The sequence below is a fragment of the Pelophylax lessonae genome, assembly GCF_965119305.1.
Source record: "Pelophylax lessonae genome assembly, chromosome: 1".
Classification (NCBI taxonomy): domain Eukaryota; kingdom Metazoa; phylum Chordata; class Amphibia; order Anura; family Ranidae; genus Pelophylax; species Pelophylax lessonae.
Genome location: NC_138768.1, coordinates 511108478 through 511132151, shown reverse-complemented (window position 1 = coordinate 511132151; position 23674 = coordinate 511108478). Strand labels below are relative to the sequence as shown.

General features: G+C 44.4%; 1 protein-coding gene across 1 annotated transcript in view; it reads left to right on the top strand.

The window, feature by feature from the left end:
• The window catches only part of LOC309560156 (protein mono-ADP-ribosyltransferase PARP14-like), a gene marked incomplete at its 5' end in the record, with an annotated part of 157505 nt that overhangs the window by 55614 nt on the left and 78217 nt on the right, over window positions 1–23674 (top strand). Inside the window, 4 exons of the mRNA XM_082263721.1 lie at window positions 2260–2326; window positions 6171–6314; window positions 19336–19395; window positions 22804–22977. Coding sequence (XP_082119847.1) covers window positions 2260–2326; window positions 6171–6314; window positions 19336–19395; window positions 22804–22977 — 445 coding nt within the window. The remainder of the gene's footprint in view (window positions 1–2259; window positions 2327–6170; window positions 6315–19335; window positions 19396–22803; window positions 22978–23674) is intronic.

Genomic DNA, 23674 nt, shown 5'->3' with positions numbered 1-23674 from the left:
CTAAGTTTAACAGGGTAGGGGGCTCATTGAGATAATCAACTTGGAAGCTGCAGTCTCCCATGACCTCTCTAGATGTTGAACAGTACCAACAGTTGCTGGAGTAGTTGGCCATACCCTTTCAAGAGTACCCACTTCCCCACCAGCACCTCCTCCATCGGCTGTTGTAGAAACACCTGTACGTCTTTACTGCTGGCCCTGAAGATTGTGGTTGCACCACTACCATAGACCATTTAAAACATACAGGGAGTACATCCCCTATTCAGAAGGGATACCAGCACACACCACCTGCCCTTTGCCAAGAAGTCCAAGACCTGATCCACAATATACTGAAAGCAGGATAATCATGGTGAGCCACAGTCCATGGGCCACCCTCGATGTTCTTGTGTGAAGGAAGGACGGTAGTTTGCGCTTCCATGTGGACTATTGCAAGCTCAACACCTACACCTAGTGAGATGCCTACCCACTACCAAGGGCAGAAGAATCACTCATGGCACTAGACCAGGCAAGTTACTTATCCACCTCGGACTCGGCTACTGGGTACTGGCAGGTACTGATGAAGGAGCAGATGTTAGTGAAAAATCCAAGGTTCAAGAGGGGAAGTAAGCTGGAGCCCAAGTGGGAGGCCAGCCTGTATTGAGTGGAATTGCAGCCATTTCATCCATCCCCTCTGTACGACAATGTGTCTGAGGGTCTCGAAGTCAACAAGAAAGGCCTTCATTGGAGCATGTTGAGGCCATGTGTGCTGGGCAAAGATTCTCCCTCGAGGCTGTGTGCCAACTGGCAGGATCATGGCTCTTTGGATCAGCCTGATCCACAAAGTCTCTATTGCCCCTAGAAGCAACACTGATGGACTCCACTGGTCCAGAAGGTGAGGACCCTGCTGCCCTTCCTGAGGAACCAGCTGCTGGAGGGGACTGAGAACCCAAAATGTCCTAATGACCGTATAGACTCTCCTAGTGACCCAAACACCAGCCCAGGTGAGGATGTTATGCCTATCCCTGATATCACTCAGACACCTGAGGCCATTGAATAACCACTCTGATGCTGAACTCGAGTGGGCCGGCGAAGACCGTCCCATCCGGTCTAACCAAGGGCGGCTGCTAGCCAGGTATATGTGTTTCATATATGTTTTCTTTTGTTTTCTTGCTCTGTGTTTTCTGTTTGTTTTTAAGGTTTGTGATCCTGCGGACAGCATCCGTCAAAGGGTGGCACTGTTTGGCCACCACTGTGCACAGGGAGTGAAGGAAAAGGGGAACCGATGATCCTCTGAGGCCTCTGTAAGTGTCATCCGGGTAGTAGCTGTCCGATGGGATGCTGCTGCCCTGGCTGACCTCTGTAACCATCTTTAGTGTGGGCAGTGCTAATAGCATAAGCCTCTTTTGAGTGGCACACTTTTGGTGAGTGGTCAGGCCAGGGACAGAACCCCCACTGGTTAGGGACAGGTTGTTTAGTGTAGGGAGAGGTTCCTGGGGAGGAGGGACAGAATAGGGACTGTTGCTGTGCCTTTTGCAGCAGCCTGGTGCCCTGTTGCCAGTCTGCCTTCCAGCCGCACCCTCTGTCGGATGCTGTCGGGTGTCAGTGCACATGGAAATCCTCTGTAATGTTCATTTTAAATGCTGTGGCCTAGCGAATGCCGTGTATGCAGACTTTGTTACACTTCCTCAAAACCCATATATCAAGGCCCCTTTCACACCCGCGGAATGATTGGGTCCACCTGTCCATTTTTCAGGTAGACCCGATCAGACCACCCATTGTTCTCAATGGAGCAGGGGATGTCCGCTGTCAAAAACAGACGGATGGAGATCCACAGGGACCCATCTGTACGGGCGAATCGAATCAGATGACAGTTGGATGGAAACGGACAAGCAGTCCGTTTCCATCCGATCGCCCCAAAAGGAACAGCAGGCTGTGTCCGCTCTGCATGGCAGATCTGCTTTGATTGGGCCTAATATGCCCTGCCACACAAACTGGTCTCCATGCGAGTTCTATTCCCCTGCAGGCACCGAGCACTGAGCCCCGCTCACATCTGTGAAGGGTGCGTTCCATGATACTGTATCTCTAAAATAGATGATAAAAATGCAGGATTACACACCTCATATACATATCATACCTTTTGCTCCAATCTAAAATGCCAAGAAATTAGAAAAGCACATCACATTTAAATCCAGTGGTGTTTGAAAAATAAAGAAGACTTCTCATTTTTGAACAGTAATATAGCACTGCCATAATAAACAAATTAATGCGTCTTTATTGTACTAGATCTACAGAGAGACTCTGCTGCACATGGATTTGGGAGACCGACTGATTTTGTGCAATGAAAATGGAGGTAATTTTTTTGTCAAATTCATTTTACTAAGTATTTTGGAAATGTACATACAAAGTATAAAACATTTGCAGAGATAGAAAAACCACAACTCCAAGAGGGAGGGTTTTTTTTTTTGGTTTTTTTTTAAACGAGTGGATACTCTTGATGACTTTAGAGATGGAAACACCCAAATTTAATGTATATGCCATAGAATGGGCAGAAACCCAGTCTGTTGCTGTTCCACTGATCCACCCTCATTGGCACAAGTTCAGCACACCGTTATTCCCATAGAAAGGGAGGTGTGAATGTGCAGGACCCCTATGTTTATACCAGTTTATATGCTCTCTAATATCAGATGGATTCTTCAAGGATGAGGGTCAGGGCCATTGCAAGGATGTTTGTCTACACAAATGAACGTGCATTTTTTATGTTTCATATTAGTGCAACAGTTTATGAAAAGCAAAATTTCAGTAAAAAATACACCGTTTTTGATAAAATATAAAAGATGAGGGTGTGCCAAATAAATAAGATATCCAACATGTCAAGCCCTAAAAATGTGTGCGCCCGTGAAACAGCAACAGCAAAACTTTACTGCACTTTAGTATATTTTTCAAAGGCAATGCTTTAAAAGCCCCTACAGGTCATCAGTTTAGGGCTACACAAGATCTCTGGTGCTAAAAGTATTGCTCTCACTACGGGATGTGTGGTGATATATAAAAATGTTTATTTTATTATGTGTCTCTTTAAATATTCAGAACTTTTTTTTTATATTAGCCCCCTATGTGATAGTATATAGGTGACAGGTTCTCTTTATGACACATCCGGGGTCTATTAGACCTTGGATGTCTAAATTGTCCTCCATTGCAGTTGACGGAACACAGGTCGTGTTCCATCAGCTGCTTTCCCAGGCATGGATCCCAGAGAATGACAGCACTGGTCCAGGAAGTGATGTCATACTCGTCACTTCCTGGCCTATGCACAGGAGGGAGGCTAAGCAGATGAATGTCCATTGAGCTCCTGCCGCCATTCTCATTGACACATACTATGACTACACTGGGCAACAGGTGGGACAGTGGAGCCCTGTAAACATGGTGGGGGGGGGGGGGGGGGTAAAATGTGATGGTTGTGGAAGTGATTTGCAGCTTCACAGCCGCTTGTGTCACTACCACATTGAAAGCAGATCGTTGGCTTTACAAAAGTACACACACACACACACACACACACTGTAAAAAAAAAACAAAAAAAAAAAACGCATGTCTGCAGCCTGGTCCCAGAGTTGCTCTAAAACTTCTCTGGGACTAAAGTGGTTTCAAATATGGATCCCCAGCAAGGGGCTGGGGATTTGGATTTTACTGCCCCCCCCCATCCTGGCACACCTAGGTGGCTGCCTAAGCACCTTTATGCTGGTGCGGGCCCCAATGGGGGTCCAGAAATAGGTACCCTATCTCAAAACAATGTTTCAGGAACACAGAAAGAGAAACCAGCTATAAACAATAAGATTAGGGGTTGATTTATTAATACTGGAGAGTGCAAAATCTGGTGCACTTATTCATGGTAGCCAATCAGTTTCTAACTTTAGCTTGTTCAATTAAGCTTTGACAAAAAAACATGAAAGCGGTTATGACTATTAATGTTTAAACTGTTAAAAAAAAAAAAATCACTATTAAGGCCCAATGGACACTTGCCATTTGGTTCTTCCTGTTTTCGGACTCCCATTTCTGTGTAGTAAACTGCCTCTTTGCTTTATTTTTATTTTTCATGCTCAATATTACATTTTTATTTTATTTTGGTCATTTAGATTGTTTCTTCTTTTTCCTCTTTTTTCATTTTCCTCCTTTGATATTGTCAAATTTTTATATTATATTTGTGGGTTAGCACCTAACTACAAACCTTGTACAATTTTGATACCTTGTTGGGGTTGGCAAAATTATTTGAGTCTTTTTGGGCAATGTGTGTTATTAATGTAGACCCCCTGCAACTGTTTTTTCTCTTTTAAATAGGTCCACAAAAAGAGGGGGGGCGGGGGGTAGACAAACACACTGCTTAAAGCCTGTAAATGGTTGAGGTCACTGTGCAGGTCAGTCATGTTCCTTCACCCCAAACTCACTCATCCATGTCTTTATGGGCCTTGTTTGTGCACTGGTGCACAGTCATATTGGAACAGGAACGGGCCATCCCCAAACTGTTCCCACTAAGTTGGGAGCATGAAATTGTCCAAAATGTCTTGGTATGCTGACGCCGTAAGAGTTCCCTTCACTGGAACTAAGGGGCCAAGCCCACCCCTGAAAAACAACCCCACACCATAATCCCCCCTCCACCAAATCATTTGGGCCAGTGCACCCCATTCCTCCAATCTGCACCTACTTCACCCCTGCACCTACCTCCACTCTACACCTACCTCACCCCGGCACTCTGCACATAGCGCACCCCTGCACTGTGCACATAACACACCCCTGCACCTAGCGCACCTCTGCACTCTGCACACAACGCACCCCTGCATGTAGCACACCTCTGAACCCTGCACTCAGTACCCAGCACACCCCTGAACCCTGCACTCAGTACATATCGCACCCCTCGACCCTGCACTCTGCACATAGTGCACCCCTAACCTTGCACTCTGTACATAGAACACCCCTGCACTCTGTACCTAGCGTACCCCTGAACCCTTCTGTACATACTGCACCCTTCAACTCTGTATGTAGCACACCTTTCAGCTATGCACTCTTTATGTAGTGCACCTGCAATTTGATGCCGAGGTTATGATGTGCAGTAACCTCCAGCAACCAATCAGTGAGCAATAATGATTTGCAATAACCTCTAGAAACCAATTAGTGAGCAGTATAGATGTTCTGTAACCTCTAGCAACCAGTCAGTTAGTGGTAATGATGTGCAGTAACTTCTAGCAACTAATCACAATCGCTGCCTGATCTGCTGTAGTAAACTAATTTTGAGTCTAGCGGGAGGCATAGAACATTTTTGCCCAGGGTCCAATCAATATTAAAGACGGCCCTGAGGAAGCGGCCCCATTTAGCAATGGTAGTACTGCTAAATGGTTCACTTCATACTGCAGCTGGAGGATCGCTCGACCAAACACCTATTCATTTGGCCATTCGCACAGGAATTTCCATAGAATTTTTACACAGTGCAGAGGTATCTCTCATGTTATTTCCTTTCTGGTTCGAATGTTCTTAGCTTATCATGTTAGTCTAGTTTCTCTACTGGTCTACAACAAAGGCAACAAATAGAAACTGACATTACACACATAATACAAATATTATGGGCTCTTTCACACTGGGTGAATCCGTTTGACGGAATCCGCTTGCTCGGCGGGGGTCGATCCGCCGATCCCCGCTGAGTAGGTGGATGACAGGTCCGTCTCCGCTCACTGTGCAGAAACGGACCTGTCAAAGTCCCGCTCTCCTCTATGGGGAGGTCGGATGAAAACGGACCGCCTGTGTTTTTATACGATCCCATCTGATTCGATCCTCCAGGTGGATGGAAAATAGGGTCACCATTCATCTGGATTTGGCGGACAGGATTGGATCGGATCGGAAAGCCTGTGTCAGCGGACATGTCACCACTTACATCTGCCACTCCATAGGGGTAAATGGAGAATCTGATCAGATCCACCTGAAAAACTGACAGGCGGACCTGATCGGAAAGCCTGTGTCAAAAGACCCATTATTTGTCAATTTTGCACAAATGCTTAGACATTGGCAAAGTACATTTTTTATACATAGATTTCAACTCAACTATTAGATGCTTATTTTGTCTATACTCAAAAACAAAAATATCCAGGTCAAATAACCCACTTCCTACTATAGCAAACAAAGCTTGGATAAAACATTATTTCCTTTACCCACAGGTTCCTTTAACAAGATATCTGTTGGTCAGTTCCACCGAGAGAAAGCAGGGAATATGTCAATAGATGTAATATACAACGATATTACAAAAGAAAGAACGGATGCTATTGTGAACCCCACGGACTTCAGTCATTGGAGCACAGCATGTGAGTTAATATTTTTAAAGCAAAATAATTTATCTGTAAAATTTCTTGTATAAAGACTCCCAAAAATAAATGGCAGTTTGACCACAGAAAATTTTTGTTTGCATAGCCTTAAAGTAGTGTACTTTTTTTTTACTAAGAAGGAGGTTTAAATATGTTTTATATTTTATAATGAATGATGTTTTATAAAAAATTGACAGAACATTAGGCCTCTGAAAGATTGATTACCAGAGAATCTGTGTACTTGGTAAATATAAAGCATAATACACCTTTTTTAGGAAAAAATAAAAAATGCACATATTTTTGCACCCTTGTAGTTCATTGAGAACTACAAGCCAGCAGACAAGACTGGTTAATTTACAGATTCCTGTGAATGAAAGAGCAGAGCCCCGTACAGCTGATACAATTTTAAAAAGTGACAGTGAGTGCGGAAAGAGGATTCCCCATCTACTGTCACATGGGAAGGGGTGAGGGGAGGTGAGTGGGGATAAATGGGGATGAGCGGAGCATGAGCTGGAACATGTTACATCCTAAATGGCATCCTGCTGCCTCCTGAATAGGTAGGTGTATTGGACTAGCTCAGCATACCACAACACATAGAACTGCAATATTGCTTGTTACGGTGTGCCTGCAGGCGCATTTGATATTTGTCTTGGAGTGTCCCAATGAATGACCCCACCCACCCACAGCACATCAACATGGTTTCCCTGGGCTCTAAATCAAACAGTGTGATCCAGCCAGGTTCAGAAGCTCAGGTTAGGACTACATAGGTGATTCCTAGAAACTCACTGAACAAACAGATCAAGCAGCAACATATCACACACAATTGGCCATAACTGCACAATGCCCCATATGTGTGTGATTCATTATTACATGTTGCTTGTAAAGCTTACACCATAAGAAACCACTTGTTTAATATGTTAAGCATGGTACCACTGAATTGGCAGAAGGCCAATGTGGTGCCTATATTTAAAAAGGGATCAGAGTCTTTACCAAGTAACTACAGAATGGTTAGTTTAGCTTCTATAGTAAGGAAGATGCTTGAGGGTTAATAAAGGACCATATAAAATACTTTTTGCTAGAAAATAATATTTTAAGTAATAGACAGCATGGATTGATGAAAGACAGAAGTTGTCAAACAAATTTGATTTATTTTAACCACTTAAGCCCCGGAAGATTTTACCCCCTTCCTGACCAGGGGGTATTTTGCGATTCGGCACTGCGTGATTTTAACGGACAATTGCGTGGTCGTGTGACACTGCACCCAAATGAATTTGACGTCCTTTTTTTCCCCACAAACAGAGCTTTCTTTTGGTGGTATTTGATCACCTGTGTGATTTTTTGATCATGCGCTATAAACAAAAAAAGAGAGACAATTTTGCAAAAATAACAATATTTTTCACATTTTTTTATATGAAATTGCCCCCCCAAAAAATGTAAAAATCAAATTTTTTTAAAATTTTTGGCCAATTTGTTTTCTGCTACCTATGTTTGGTAAAAAAAAATCACAATAAGCGTATTTTGATTGGTTTGCGCAAAAGGTATTGCGTTTACTAACTAAGGGAAAGATTTTTGTCATTTTTGTTGTTTTTTTTTTAACGAGTAATGGCGGGGATCTGTGATTTTTTTTGCGGTACTGCGACATTGCGGCGGACAGATCGGACCCTTGACTGACATTTTTGACACTTTTGGGGGTACCAGTGACATTACTACAGTAATCAGTGCTATACATATTCACTGCTACTGTAAAAATGACACTGGGAGGGAAGGGGTTAACTTTATTGGAGAGGGAGGGGTTAAGTGTGTCCCTAGGGGCGTGTTTCTTACTGTCATTGGATGTGGCTGTGTGTGTAACAGCACATATCAATGGTCCTACATAGCAGGACCGAGTGATCTGTGCTTTTACACAGGGGAGAGTGACAGGCGGCTTTGTTTACATTAGCCATTTGCGCAGGTACTGTTGGCGATTAACGCCAACATATATATCTATTTACATTAGCCGCCTGCCTTTCTCCCTCTCTACCCAACGATCGCGAGTGACCGGCGGACATCTGGTCCGCCGGTCACACGCGCTGGCTTCTTCGGTTTACGAGCGGGGGCGGGAGCGCGCCTCCGGGGGCGCGCGCTCGCCCCCTATTCGCTCCCAGGCTAGTGACGTACCAGTTCGTCACTTTGCCTGGGAGGGGCTGACCGCTGCCATATATAGTCGGGCAGCGGTCGGCAAGTGGTTAAGGAGGTAGTAGGCAAAAACAGTGTGGACATAGTATAATTTTAATTTGCCAAAGCATTCGACATACAGGTGCATCTCATAACATTTGAATATCATTAAAAAGTTAATTTATTTCAGGAATTCAATTAAAAAAGTGAAACTCATAATTCATATAGATGGGTTACACACAGAGTAATATATTTAAAGCATTTATTTGTTTTAATTGTGAGGATTATGACTTACAGCTAGTGAAAACTCAGTATCCTGGTAGAGGGCTGCGCTGACTTTGGACTTGATAAAACACAGTGGACCAACACTAGCAGATGGCATGGCATCCCCAAATCATCATTGACTGTGGAAAATTTTGCATTGCATTTGGAAATCAAGGTCCCAGAGTCTGGAGGAAGATTGGGGAGGTACAGAATCCAAGTTGCATGAGGTCCAGTGTGAAGTTTCCACAGTTGGTGATGATTTGGGAAGGCATGTCATCTCATCTGCTGGTGTTGGTCCACAGTGTTTTTATTAAGTGCAAAGTCAGGAAATTCTAGAGCACCTAATGCTTCCCTCTGCTGAACAGCTTTATGGAGATGCTGATTTCCATCAGGACTTGGCACCTGCCCAAACTGCTAAAAGTACCAATACCTGGTTTCATGATCATGGTATCATTGTGCTTGATTGTCCAGAAAACTTGCCTGACCTAAACCCCTTTGAGATGAGAGACACCAGGCCCAATAATGCAGATGAGCTGAAGGCCGCTATCAAAGCAACCTGGGCTTCCATAACACCCCAGCAGTGCCACAGGCTGATTGCCTCCATGCCACGCTGCATTGATGCAGTAAAGGAGCCCCGACCAAGTATTGAGTGCATATTACACTGTACATGGACATACTTTCCTTTTTTTTAAATCCTTTATTTTTATTGGTCTTATGTAATATTCTAAATTTTCTGAGATACTGAACTTTAGGTTTTCACTAGCTGTAAGCTATAATCATCAAAATTAAAAGAAAGAAATGCTTGAAATATATCACTCCGTGTGTATCTATATAAAATATAGGAGTTTCATTTTTTGAATTTAATTACTGAAATAAATTAACTTTTTGATGATATTCTAATTTAATGAGATGCACCTGTAGTTCCTCATACATGGCTAATGTGTAAATTAAAGTCTACAGGCTTAGAAATATCAGTTTGTACATTGGTAGAAAACTACCAAACTACTAAATCTAAAACACCTTATTCAGAGAGTAGTGCTTAAAGAAGAAGTAAACCCCCCCCCCCCCCAAAAAAAAAACCCTGTAAGAAAGGCACAATGAGCTAGTATGCATCGCATACTAGCTCATTATGAAATACTTACCTTAGAACGAAGCCCCTGCAGTGACGCCCGCTCAGCAACATGTTCAGCCATCCTGGTTCACGCCCTCCGGCCATCTCACGCATGCGCGTGGGAGCCGCTGTTCATGGCACAGGGCTCTGAAGGAACGGCTAGGTTGGCCGTTCCTTCAGAGCGCATTCGCCAATGACGTCATCGGCTGCATTAAAAGTACATTTCTCCTAAACGGTCCAAGTTTAGAAGATATTTACAGTACCTATAGGTAAGCCTTTTTAACGGCTTACCTATAGGTACAAGTTCCAAGAGAGGCTTTACAACCTCTTTAAGGATGCACACTCTAAATAGTCTAAGGTTATTAATGGTGTACCCCAAGGCGATGTGTTGGGATCCGTACTTTTTTAAACATTTACAAATGTAGCACCCTCCTAGGTAGGTGCTGGAGAGCTGGTATAGTTTTGGCTCTGTCTGCCTATCAGAGGAGCAGTAGGCACATTCTATATTGCTTTTTGCTTAACAGAGAGCAGGATCTGTGAGTTAGGTCTGCTTATGGTGCTCAGTGTGTGATTCATCTGGTCTAGGGGAGTGTTTCACACTGGTCCAATATGGGGGCATATTGGAATGGGGAGGAAACATGACCAATGGGTACACAGGCTTTAATATAGCCCCAGTGATTGGCACAGACTGCTTGTCTCGGTGCAATGTGGGGTGTGGTATATGGTCTTATGGTGAAGAAACCTTTCCGTATTTGAAGACGAAATCTGTTTTCCTCTAGACGTAAAGAGTGCCCCCTTGTCCTCTGTGTTGACCTTAAAGTGAACAACTCAAACCCAAGTTTACTATATGGACCCCTTATGTATTTATACATGTTGATCATATCCCCCGTTAATCTCCTCTTCTCAAGAGAGAATAAATTCAGTTCCTCTAATCTTTTCTCATAGCTGAGGTCCTCCATGCCTCTTATCAGTTTGGTTGCCCTTCTCTGCACTTTCTCCATAGTGGAGAAGGATCTGGGTGTTCTGGTAGATCATAGTCTTAATAACAGCATGCAATGCATGGTTGCAGTTTTCAAAGCTAGCAAAATACTTTCCTGTAATAAAAGAGGTATAGACTCCAGAAAGAGAGACATTATTTTGCCTCTACACAAAGAGTACGGTATATGGATGTTTTCTATGTGCATGTGTTTTTTTTTAATTGGTTAAACTAGTGTAGCACTGACCCCCGAAAGGGCTGCTGATTTGATCTGGACCTGCACTCTACCAATAAACCCCACTAACTTGGCTCAATCCCCTTGGCACAGCTGTGATGCAATGCAATACAATACAATGTAAGATAGTACAAAACACCTGTATTGTCACTCCAGGATAATACAACAGCACAATGGGTTTCAATATAAACAATTAGAAAGAAACAGTATACATATACATATATATATATATATATATATATATATATATATATATATATATATATATATATATATATATATATATATGTCTATACCTGGGAGCTCCCTCTACTTTATAAGCTATGTGTGAGATCTCACTTTTTGGAGTACTTAGTCCTGGATCTTCTTTTCTTCGCTAGCTAAAGTGGCTCCTTGTGATTTGTAATCCACAGTTTTGGTGAAATTGAAGTGAAAATGCTTCTGGTGTAGCTGTAACAACTATTTAAACATTTCTTGAGACATCAAGGTAAATAGGCCCCAAACCTTCTCAGTATCAGTTGTTCTGCTCCTTCGTGGAACTATAATTTCCAGTGAGGCCTGTATATGAGTCTAACTGCATGTGAGATTTAACAAACTGTGGGGCCGTGACCCGCGCACCCACTGGATAGAGGCTCTGTGTGGTGACTTTGGCCGGGGACTGAAACTTGCTTCACCATCAGCTGGACCAATCGCTCCGTTCAGCCCCACTGAGTGGATCCCGTCCTCCGATGCTCGGATGAGTGTCTCTGGGTCTCTGCAATCTGGCCACCGTCTCCCCACAGGTCCTCTCAGGCAGCCCACATGATTCCAAGAGACCTAAAATGACTGCTCTGGCCCCTTTTATCCCCTACCCAGCATGCCCTGCACAAGAAGGTGTTCATGGGTAGTTCACCAAACCTCCCAAAACCACAATCACTTCCTGTCTCTTTCAGAAAAATAAAAACATAGCTGCATTACCAGTATTTGGTCACTAGATGGCTCCAACTACTCAAACATAGCAATGTCAATGGACGTTTCATTAAAATATACAGACACACAGAATATCAGCGCTACACACTCCCCCTACTTTATCTCTTTGGTCCTCCAAAGAGGTTCAAATTGCTAGCTCTATCTTGTATTTTAGCCTCTATACGGTCATACAATACAGACAGAGGAGCTTACCACCAGTTGTCATATGATGGGAAGCTATCCTGTGCACTCACAGCTGAAACTACCGTGTCTGGTACAGATGTGCCAAGGGGTGAGGTGGGGCTGTCCCTTACTGAATCAAAAGTAGAAGGACCAGGCAGTTCAAGGTTTCTTTTGCTGACAAACTGAGATGCTTCAGAGCATTCGCCCAATGTATCATAAGTCAGTCTGCGTGGTGGGCGAATGTCTCTCTTTGCGCTTTCGGAGTGTCCATTCCTTTTTGACAAATGTCATCATCCCTCCTCTCAGTGACTAAAGATGGAGAGTAAATAAGAGTACTGGGCTCTTTTGCAGGATGAGTTGCCGGCACAAATTCTGGGGCCTCTGCCCTGAGAGTTCCGTTATTATCCTCCTCTACTTCTGAAGAGATATCAGCATCTGTTTCCGAAGCTTCCGGAGGCCACAGCCAACTCATCTCCACTTCCTCATCTTCATCTGTAGAGGGTGCAAGCTGAGACCTGGTTATTGGCCTACACACATCAGTGGATGTGGATGGGAATTCCCCCTCTGTGCTTATCCTGACTGCCTCTGTGAGAGGTAAAAGGTGATTCCGATGGCAGGTTTTTACTGGCCCAGTGTTTCCTTCTGGCTTGATTTCATACACTGGGAGCCCTGGTAGCTTCCTACACACAATGTAAGGCTGTGATCTCCAGCGATGCCTAGATTTTTTAGCAGAACCCGGTCACCTGGTTGAAGATCCTGAATTCTTACTTTCAGGTCAAAGTTCCTCTTGTTCCTGTTCTCTCTGGAGTTTGAGGTGGCTCGAGCCTGCTCGTAAGCTATCTTCAGGCTCCTCCGCAGCCTGTCCACATACCCTCTATGGGAGGTCTCTGATGTGTGATCCAAGGAGGAACCAAAAGCCAGGTCCACTGGTAATCTGGCTTCACGGCCGAACATTAATCTGTAAGGGGAATACCCAGTGGCGTCACTTTTGGTACTGTTGTAGGCATGAACCAGTGCAGTAATGTGTCTACTCCAATGGGGTTTCTGTTCTGCAGTCAACGTCCCCAACATATTCAGGAGAGTCCTGTTGAACCTTTCCGGTTGAGGGTCCCCTTGTGGGTGATAAGGAGTAGTCCTGGACTTTTGTATGCCTAGTAGATCCATCAGTCTCTTTATCAATTTGCTCTCGAAGTCCCTTCCTTGGTCCGAATGTATCCGTTTAGGTAAGCCATAATGGACAAAGAATTTCTCCACGAGAGTCTTTGCTACCGTGGTTGTTTGCTGGTCTCTAGTAGGAAATGCTTGGGCATAACGGGTAAAGTGATCTGTTACCACCAAGATGTCCCCCTGCCCACTCAGATCGGATTCCAAACAAAGAAAGTCTATGCAGACCAGGTCCATTGGTCCCTGGCTCTCCAAATGGCCCATTGGGGCAGCCCTCTGGGGCAATGTCTTTCGTTGTATGCACCTGAGGCAGGAATGACAGTAACTCTCCACTTCTTTCCTCATGTGAGGCCAGTAGAACCTGTCCCTTACTAGTTGGAGAGTCCTCTCGGCTCCCAAATGACCATGGTGATCGTGTAAAGCAATCAGTACCCTCTCTCTGTGTTTTCCCTGCAGGAGCAGCTGCCACTTCGCTTCTGGACCATCGGAGGGGCCCCTTCGGTAGACAACCCCTTGGTGCAACTGCAACCGATCCCATTCTTTCAGTAACAGCCGGGCTTCCTTCTTGGGGCTCTTCTGTAGCACATCAGACTGTTGATGTTCCAATGCCTTCAGCACCAGCCCACACAGTGGATCTTCCTCCTGATCTCTCCTGAGATCCTTTCTGGATAGCTTTAGGAGACCCTCCTGTACAACCTGGGATACGTTGCAATAGCATCTGGGTACTCCCGCTGAGGATACTCCTACTTCTTCGGCTCTGGCCCCACTCTTCCTGTATTGACTTGTCCCTTCCCAAAGGGCCCTTACTCCTTCTGGAGTAAGTTGAGTCCAGTCTTCTGAGGGATTTCGGGGGTCATGAGGCCTTCTTGACAGAGCATCCGCATCTCGGTTACCAACCCCTGGTCTGTACTTCAGGCTGAAGGTAAATGCCGAGAGAGCAGCTAACCACCTGTGACCGGTGGCGTCCAGCTTCGCAGTGGTGAGCAGATATGTGAGGGGTTTGTTGTCTGTTTTAACCACAAATTCAGCACCGTAAAGGTAGTCTTTCAACTTGTCTACCACTGCCCACTTCAGAGCCAGAAATTCAAGCTTGTGAGTGGGATAGTTTCTTTCGGCAGGAGTCAAACTTCTGCTCACATAAGCGATCGGCCGCAGATGCCCTTCATGCTCTTGATAGAGCACTCCTCCCAGTTCTTCATGGCTGGCATCCACATGCAACTCGTATGGTTTGGCAGGGTCTGCATAGGCCAATACCGGGGCAGTGATAAGGCTCCACTTCAATTGTCTGAAAGCTTCCTCGCATTCTGGGGTCCACTGGTCCTGGATGGTCTCTTTCCTCCTTTTGGACCCTTCTTTTGGCTTCCTTGACTGCTCTGGGCTTACACTAACTTCTTCCTGTTTCTTTAGGAGTTCAGTGAGTGGGTGGGCTATTTTAGCGAACCCTTCCACAAACCTTCTGTAGTACGAGCAGAAGCCTAAGAATGACCTGAGTTCAGTCACGTTGGTGGGCCTGGGCCAAGAAGTGACAGCTTCTAACTTTTTGGGATCGGTTGCAACTCCCTCTTCAGACACAATGTGTCCCAGGCAATTCACTGAGGGCTGGTAGAACTGGCATTTTTCCATAGAGAGCTTCAGACCTTCATCATGAAGTCTCTTCAGGACCTTCTCCAGGCGTTCTTCGTGCTCTTCCAACGTTCTTCCAAACACTATGACGTCATCCAGGTAAACTAGTACTTCAAGAAGGTTCATGTCACCCACTGTCTTTTCCATCAACCTCTGGAAAGTTGCTGGGGCCCCAGACAGGCCTTGCGGCATCCGGTTGAATTCAAAGAATCCCACCGGGGTGATAAAAGCGGTCTTCTCTTTGTCTTCGGGGCACATGGGGATCTGATAATACCCACTCTTTAAGTCCAGCACACTGAACCATTTCGCTCCCGCTAGGCTCTGCAGAGCATCCTCTATCCGAGGTGTGGTGTACTGGTCAGGAATGGTCCTCCGGTTCAGGGTCCTGTAATCGATACATAGGCGTAGGGACCCGTTCTTCTTCCTGACCACCACTAAAGGGGAGGCATAAGGACTCCTGGACTCCCGGATAATGCCCGTCCTCTTGAGTTCGGCCAGTTGCTCTCTCAAATCTTCCAGATCTCCCAATGGGATTTGCCTAACCCTTTCACGAAACGGCTTGTCTTCCTCCAGTCAAATTCGGTGGGTGGCACTCTTTGCCAACCCCACATCAAATTCACTTTTTGAGAAGGCTGCCCTCCATTTCAGAAGTTGAGCTTTAGCTCTTTCTCTCCATGCAGGGGTAAGAGGCGTATTTTTTGGGCAGAATTCTTCTACAGGGATTTCTGCTGCTGGTCCTTCCGTCAAACCACATGCTGCGACTGGAGTTGCTGGGCTGACCTGTCCTAACAGTAGTCTGGCTGGCACCCTCACTGGCACAGCTGCCACGTTGCGGACACTGACTGGAACTTTGCCGTGAGTCCTCTTCAATACTCTGGTGGGCAACACTTCAGAGATAATCTCTAACCCCTTTTTTTCTTCCTGGCTTGTATTTTCAAGGAAATGAAAGGACCTGTTTTTTTCCAGCTTAACTTGACAGAGGCTCTCAGGCAGATTACTTTACCTGGCTGGACTAACCTCTTCTCCCTATTCAGGAGCCAGATTTTTCCCACTCCCTCTTCAGGAGCCTCTTCCTCTTATCTAAGGTCTCGGTATGTCTGGGCCAACATTGGATGTATTTTAGTGGGGAGGGTCCCCTTCTGCAGCACAAGCGGGGCAAGTAGCCTCCTCACTAAGTCAGTGTTTGTCCCAATGATGAGGGAATTTTTTCAGCCCCTGGGGGACGAGGGCACACTATGGCCAAGGTGTCAAAGGTCTCAGCCTCTCCTGCTGTACTTGGGTCAAAAGTGAGTCTGACCGGCAGGTAACCATCATATGGGAAGTTCTGAGTGCCTAATCCCCATATCTCTAGTTCCTCCAATTTCTGTAACGGCAGGTGCTTGAGATGTCTGTCATAGAAATCCCTGTAGAGCAAGGTTACTTGGGCTCCAGTGTCCAGCAGGGCTTTCGTATAAATCCCCTCTACTTGGATGGGGACAATTAGGGAGGGTCCCACTAGCTTGGGGGGGAAATCCACTGATTGCAGTACCTTTAGCCTGCTTGGTGGCTTGTACCTTCGCCTTTGGTTTTGGGGGTCTCTCACTTTTCCGTCCTGGTTTGTTGGTGACCCCAGCAGCCAGGGGCATATGAGTCAGTGTGGAGTTAGCTATTACAACCAGGCGCCCAGTTGACTCCTTCACTGGGGCCCTCTGAAGTTTCCCCCCGGCTGTTTGGATTTTGTCTCAGTTACTGGGCTTGGGCACATTCGCCTGAGATGTCCTACCCCTCCACATTTGAAGCAGACTCTCTGTGTTTGTTTCATAGGGTGGTTAATGGTAGGAGTCTCTGGAGCCTTGAGTGGCGGGACTTCTTCTGTCTGGGGTTTCACCAGACGAGTCATCAGCTTGGTCATCATCTCCAGTATTTCTTTCTGGGTCTGGAACAGCTTCTCCAGTCCAGTCTGACTTACGGGTAGGTTGTGAATAGGTGAAAGCCATGATCCCTGTTCAACGCTTGCTGCCAGTACATTCAGTTCCTGAGTGTCTGAGGGGACACCTATCTGCTGTATTTTAGCACTTGTGGTGCTAGAAGCTTGAAGTTTCCTCTGTTTTTGGTCTCTCTCAAACTCCATCTTATCTGCTTCATTCACTTTCTCAATGAGGATCTCATCCAGAGTTGAGGGATCTTCCAAATACTGCTTCAATTGTAGCTTGATATAGTCACTCCTCAATCCCGTAGTCACAGATCTCCGGAATTTCCTCTTAACTAGCTCGGCTCCAGAATGCTCTCCGCTTCTTTCTTCCCTTGATGCGAACAGCAGGCGGTCCTGAAGCTCAATGGCCCGAAATAGGAAGTTCTGAGGAGTCTCTCTACTATCCTGTGTCATATTTATCAGACGATGAAACAGCTTAGTGTCATCTTCCTCCTCATAATAGCTTTTCAGTATCCTCTTGAGCTGGTTCAAGGTCAATCCACTCTTCCTCTCCAACATACCCCTGACACTTGAACCTGGGCTGATGGCATGGATTACAGCCTCTCTAATTTCCGATTCCAGATATCCTTTCTGTAGCCCCAATTCTATTTGGTGTAGGAGGCTGGTGTAGGACAGTTTGTCCTTCTGCCCCTTCTCTCCTATCTGGCCATCAATGTGGAAATCCTTCCGGATGGTTACTTCCTGCAAGCGGCCCTGGGTGCGTTTCTTCAGCACCTTCCCAGGGTTGGGTGTAATCTGGCTATCTCTCTGGTCCTCCAAACCGACACGTAACCCATTAATACGTTCAGCTATAATACTGGAGGTCTCTTGAAACTTCTCCTGTATGTCACGGTACTGTCGTTTCTGATCAGCCAGCTGTCGTTCTGCCAGTGATTTAGCAGCAGCCCCTGCTTCCCTGTCTAAAGGTTCAAACTGCTTCTGACTGGGAGAGTGTCCTTCATGCTTGCTGGGATGTGTCAAGTGAAACTCTGTCTTTTCAGACAATTTTACACTGGCACCGTGGAAATTTTCAGGGACATCCCGTCCCCACTCTATCAGTGCATAGGTGCAGTCGGTCCCAGGATCTGGTTTCACTGCAACCACGTAAGCCTTTCTGTCCGGGGACAATGTTTGTACCACCTCTTTAATTTGTTTCTTTCCCCAGTCGCTCCCTGGAAATTCAATGGCCACGCTTGCTTCTGAGCGTGTCCCCTCTGCTTCGCACCACTGGACTACTCTGATGGGGTCCATGGTAGCCTGAAGGGGGGCGGGCTTGCTTGTAGAGTGACAGGATCCCGGACGAGCCCCCACGTGTAGCACTGACCCCCGAAAGGGCTGCTGATTTGATCTGGACCTGCACTCTACCAATAAACCCCTTTAACTTGGCTCAATCCCCTTGGCACAGCTGTGATGCAATGCAATACAATACAATGTAAGATAGTACAAAACGCCTGTATTGTCACTCCAGGATAATACAACAGCACAATGGGTTTCAATATAAACAATTAGAAAGAAACAGTATATATATATATATATATATATATATATATATATATATATATGTCTATACCTCGGAGCTCCCTCTACTTTATAAGCTATGTGTGAGATCTCACTTTTTGGAGTACTTAGTCCTGGATCTTCTTTTCTTCGCTAGCTTAAGTGGCTCCTTGTGATTTGTAATCCACAGTTTTGGTGAATTAAATTGAAGTGAAAATGCTTCTGGTGTAGCTGTAACAACTATTTAAACATTTCTTGAGACATCAAGGTAAATAGGCCCCAAACCTTCTCAGTATCAGTTGTTCTGCTCCTTCGTGGAACTATAATTTCCAGTGAGGCCTGTATATGAGTCTAACTGCATGTGAGATTTAACAAACTGTGGGCCGTGACCCGCTCACCCACTGGATAGAGGCTCTGTGTGGTGACTTTTGTCCTGTGACTGAAACTTGCTTCTCCATCAGCTGGACCAATCGCTCCGTTCAGCCCCACTGATTGGATCCCGTCCTCCGATGCTCGGATGAGTGTCTCTGGGTCTCTGCAAACTGGCCACCGTCTCCCCACAGGTCCTCTCAGGCAGGCCACACGATTCTAAGAGACCTAAAATGGCTGCTCCTTCCCCTTTTATCCCCTACCCAGCATGCCCTGCACAAGAAGGTGTTCATGGGTAGTTCACCAAACCTCCCAATCCCACAATCACTTCCTGTCTCTTTCAGAAAAATAAAAACATAGCTGCATTACCAGTATTTGGTCACTAGATGGCTCCAACTACTCAAACATAGCAATGTCCATGGACGTTTCATTAAAATATACAGACACACAGAATATCAGCGCTACACTAGATAGACTTTTTTTTTTTTTTTCAACCTATGTAACTATTAAATATATTAATATACTTAATTTTGGGTTTTTTTGCAGCTGTGGCTCATTATATATTTACAGCAGCAGGACAAGATATTGTTCAAAAAGCTAAAGATGGTAAGTGCAAAATAACAACAATCTGCTAAGTAAAGTAATTTTCTTTACAGGTGTACTTTTTTTTATCAAGAAAAAGTTTTGTTGAAAATACAAGAGTGGTGCAAACAGAATCAATCAGCAGTAAAATCAGTTTAGAATTCCAGTTACAGAATCCTTCAACATGAGATATCACACATACATATATAAATCCAAATGCACCATGAGAACTTGGAAGCAGAGAAATAAAAGGTAGAAGAAACACAAAACATTTGCACCAACAGTAGCTGGACTACGTCAAGAAACACTCTAGCACAGGAATATGATCCTATATGTTTCTCCAAGCAAGCATAGAGAATCATATTATGTGGCATCTGTCCTATCACCAACTTCTATATGCACTCAACCTTTGAGATTTTACATCTGTAGGAGCCTATCAAGTATTAATGAGGCAGGGCCAGACCTGGTGTATCCAAGCAGTTTTGCCACATGAAATAGAATTTCCGCATTGCATTCCTATGCTGATATGTTAGTTTCTTTCGCATAAGAACACAATTCACTTGATCAACCAAATGTTTTTTGGTGGGGACATGAGAGGATATTAAGAAGCGAGCAGTTTGTTTACGTAGTCTAAGTAGCCTAAGAACAGCAACCTATGTCTGGAGAGCAAGGGTTTCATCATCTAGAGCTCCCAGTAAGCAAATAATAGGGTCTCACCGGAGTGCAGTAATATAAACAAGAGATATGGTATCAAGAACATTTGTCCAAAAGTGAAACCGTTTCTGGCATCTCCAAAACATGTATAGTAAATCCATGGTGTCTCTTTCACATTTTGGACACCATGAGGAATCTCTTCTTTCCCAATTATGTATGTGAGCTGGTATTCTATAGGCTCTATGCAATCAGAATAGATGGGAGAATTTGTGAGAATGAGAAACTGAAATATGCGGAGTAGATGTTAAACACATTTCCCATACCTCTCCCCCAAACAGGGCCAGAACAAGGGGTGGACAGGTGTGCTGAGAGTGGTGATATAGGGGGGGGGGGATTTGTATTGAGAGGGGAGATGGGGAAGAGGATTTGTGCGGGATGGGGGCATTTGTGATAGAAAAGACACTTTTTGGAGTGGGATTTGTGCTAGTAGGGGAAATTGGGGGGGGATTGGGGAGGGTAATTTGTGCTGGGAGGGGGGATTTGGAGTTGGGGGAGGATTTGTGTGGTAGATGATTGTTGCTAGGAAGGGGGAATTTGTTTTGGGGGGGGGGGGTTTTGTTCATATGTGGAATGAGAGGATTTGACCTAAGCATGCACATTAGCGCTCAATTGTTTGGGGGAGGGGATTTTTTCTGACTCATATTGCTCATATATCTTTGGGGGGGGGGGGTGGTTGGAGGCACAATTTGGCATGTTCGTCCTGGGCTCTAGATTACCTTGTCCCAGCACTGCCCCTAATTATCCACATTCCCACTCATTCCTGCATGGAAGTTTGAAGGCATCATGAGAGGCTTGCAATAGAATAGAGTAAATTCAGGAGATAATACCTGTGATGGGCTGCCCGGCATCCAACTTGGGTGCTTCCGCGAAGATACAACTTCCTCCACTCTGGAACCAGGAATCAGTTATTAAAGCTGAGCATTGCACCCAAGAACTATAAAACGCTAGCTTAGGTGCAAACTGGAAATTACTTTTTGTAAATTCACACAGAATATATACCACATAAAATCAGGTAAGAGCTTAAACACATTATCCTAAACAATGCAAACAATACAAACTGGAAACAGTAATGTCATCAGTACATCTAATAAACAGATAACAAACAGTAATCTAATTAAACAGTTAGCTAATTGCCAACAAGTAATTTAGGCAAACCTAGGTGACTGAGGTCAATGCCCACCCGGACAGTTCGGCACCAGTATTCAAGAAGAGCCAAGGTTATACAAATCTCATTAACTGAGAGGCTGAGCCAGCTGCCAGTCCAGGCATCTGGGTGGATCCCGACCATATGATTGGGATCTTTTCAGAGCCTGAACCGGCTCTGTGACTTCAGCCAACTGAAAATGGGTCACAGGAGTGCAGTATGAACTATCCCCAGCTAAAATAGCTTTGGCTATACTTCTCCTTTAATATCTGCATTTTTGGCTAGAAAATGACTTACCCCCAAAACATTATATATTTTCTAAAAGCAGTGACCCTGTAGCATAGAAAGATTTTTTAGATTTCCTCACCTGTTTATCAAATCTAGATTTTCATGAAAAAAAAACCACAAAAATGTAATTTTAGTGCTCAAAAATACAATATAATCCCTATTTTTTTTTTCTTTTTGGCAAAATACAAATAAAGCCACTGTTAGCTGACATCACTCAGCCGGTCCAAGCTCTGAAAAGATCCCAACTATATGGCCGGGATCCACCCAGCAGCTTGGACTGGCACCTGGCTCAGCCGCTTTGCGATCCGCCGAGAGCCTAAGCCAGCCCCTCCCACCCCCTGCACAGCTCAGCGCTCCAGTAAACACTGGAGGAGCAGAGCAAAGACCTAGAGACGGACAGTCCCAGCTCTCTGCTCAGAATGGAGGTGGAGAACTAAGGGATCAGCGGGGTTTGTTCTCTCAGTTCTCACTGCAGAGCCGGCGAGGGACACCTAGGTGAGTATAAATGTTTTTTTTTTTTTTTTTTACAAAGTACATACTTATCTTTTAGGTATCCTCTGCCACAACTGAATACTAATCAGTTGTGACAGCTCTGATTAGGCAAAACTTCAGCAATTCCTCATTCCTCAAAAATTAAATCAGCACAAGGGCTGTAACTCCCTGTTAATGTGGGGTGCCCCTTGTGCTATCACCTGGTTTGTCAGAAATCTTTTATTTCCCATCCACTCATCCAGAGTGCCGATTATGCCTGTCCTTAAACACCTTCTTCTCTGTTCATAGGAGCCGTACTATAGCTTCTATGAATGAAAAACAAACAAACAATCTAAGAATGGAGGACAGGTAGATGATTGAATGGCCCTCTTTTAAAGTATAACTAAGGCCCCTTCCACACTTGTGCGAGTTGTCCTGCGATTTGGGACAGCAAAGTCGCATGACAAGTCGTAATCTATGATTTGCAATGAGTACCGTTCATATCTGCACGTCTTCAAAGTAGTCCCTGCACTACTTTGGGCTGATTTTAATGTGTTTTGAGGTCCAAAGACATAGGCATTGCTTTAAATCCAGTCAAAATCACTGCAAAATTTCAGCAACAAAATCGTGGTAAAAGCACGTGACTTTTAGTTTGCACAAGTATGAAAGGGACCTAAAAGCAAAACATTTTTTTTTTTTTAGTTTTCAATACAGTGGATAGATATTAAAACATCTGTCAGTTCTTTATTGCGGTCCTCTTTATTGCCCCTGTTAGGGAGATATAACAATTTTACCCATGATTTTACAATCTTTAGGTGCTACAAGAATGGAAATTGTTTTAACAGAACCCGGAGATCTACGCTGCAAGTGGATTGTACACTGTAATTGTAACAACAAAGTCGAGAACATTCCTAAACTTGTGACAGATATTTTACTTCGGTGTGAAGATGTGGGTCTAAACTCTGTTGCCATTCCCGCCATTGGCACAGGTAAGAGATATTTTGGATGCATGGGCGTTGTATTTCAAAATGTAATTAAGTCTTTTTGAAAGCATTTAAAAATATTATGGTAAAGCTAGGACGTATCTGCTGTGGTCAGGTTTTAGGTAGAGGCAAGTCCAGACTACTTTACCAAATGAATTCATTTGGTAAAGTAGTGAAAACAGAGCTTACATTGATTACATGTTTTATAATTTATATTACAGATCAAGCACATGCCAACAGTGCAGCAAAACATTTTGGAGCAGTGGCCCTTTATCAAGTTATATAGACTAAGGTCCATTACTGTGAAATGTTTTACTATGCTGTTGGTCTGAGGTCTCTATATGTAAATGAAATATAATGTTTCAAAAAAAATGTATATTCATAAGTTCCTGATATCTTATCTATATTCCTAATGGCCTGTCAGATGCGGACTTCCCTGATTTGCTTGATTTCTTTACTCTTCATGTAAGCATTGACAGTCACCACTGCAAGTTCCAGAAAAAAACACTTGAAGCAGCAAATCAAAGTATTGTCATTCTCAACTCTCCAAAAAATACCATAAGAACTACTTTAAAATGTAGACTAATTGGTTTGGTAAACCAATTAAAGTTGGAGCATGAGGCATGGTTACAAATAAAATATATGCATTTGAAATAAAATGGCTACCATGAAAAATAATCCATGAATAGAGGACATAGGATTT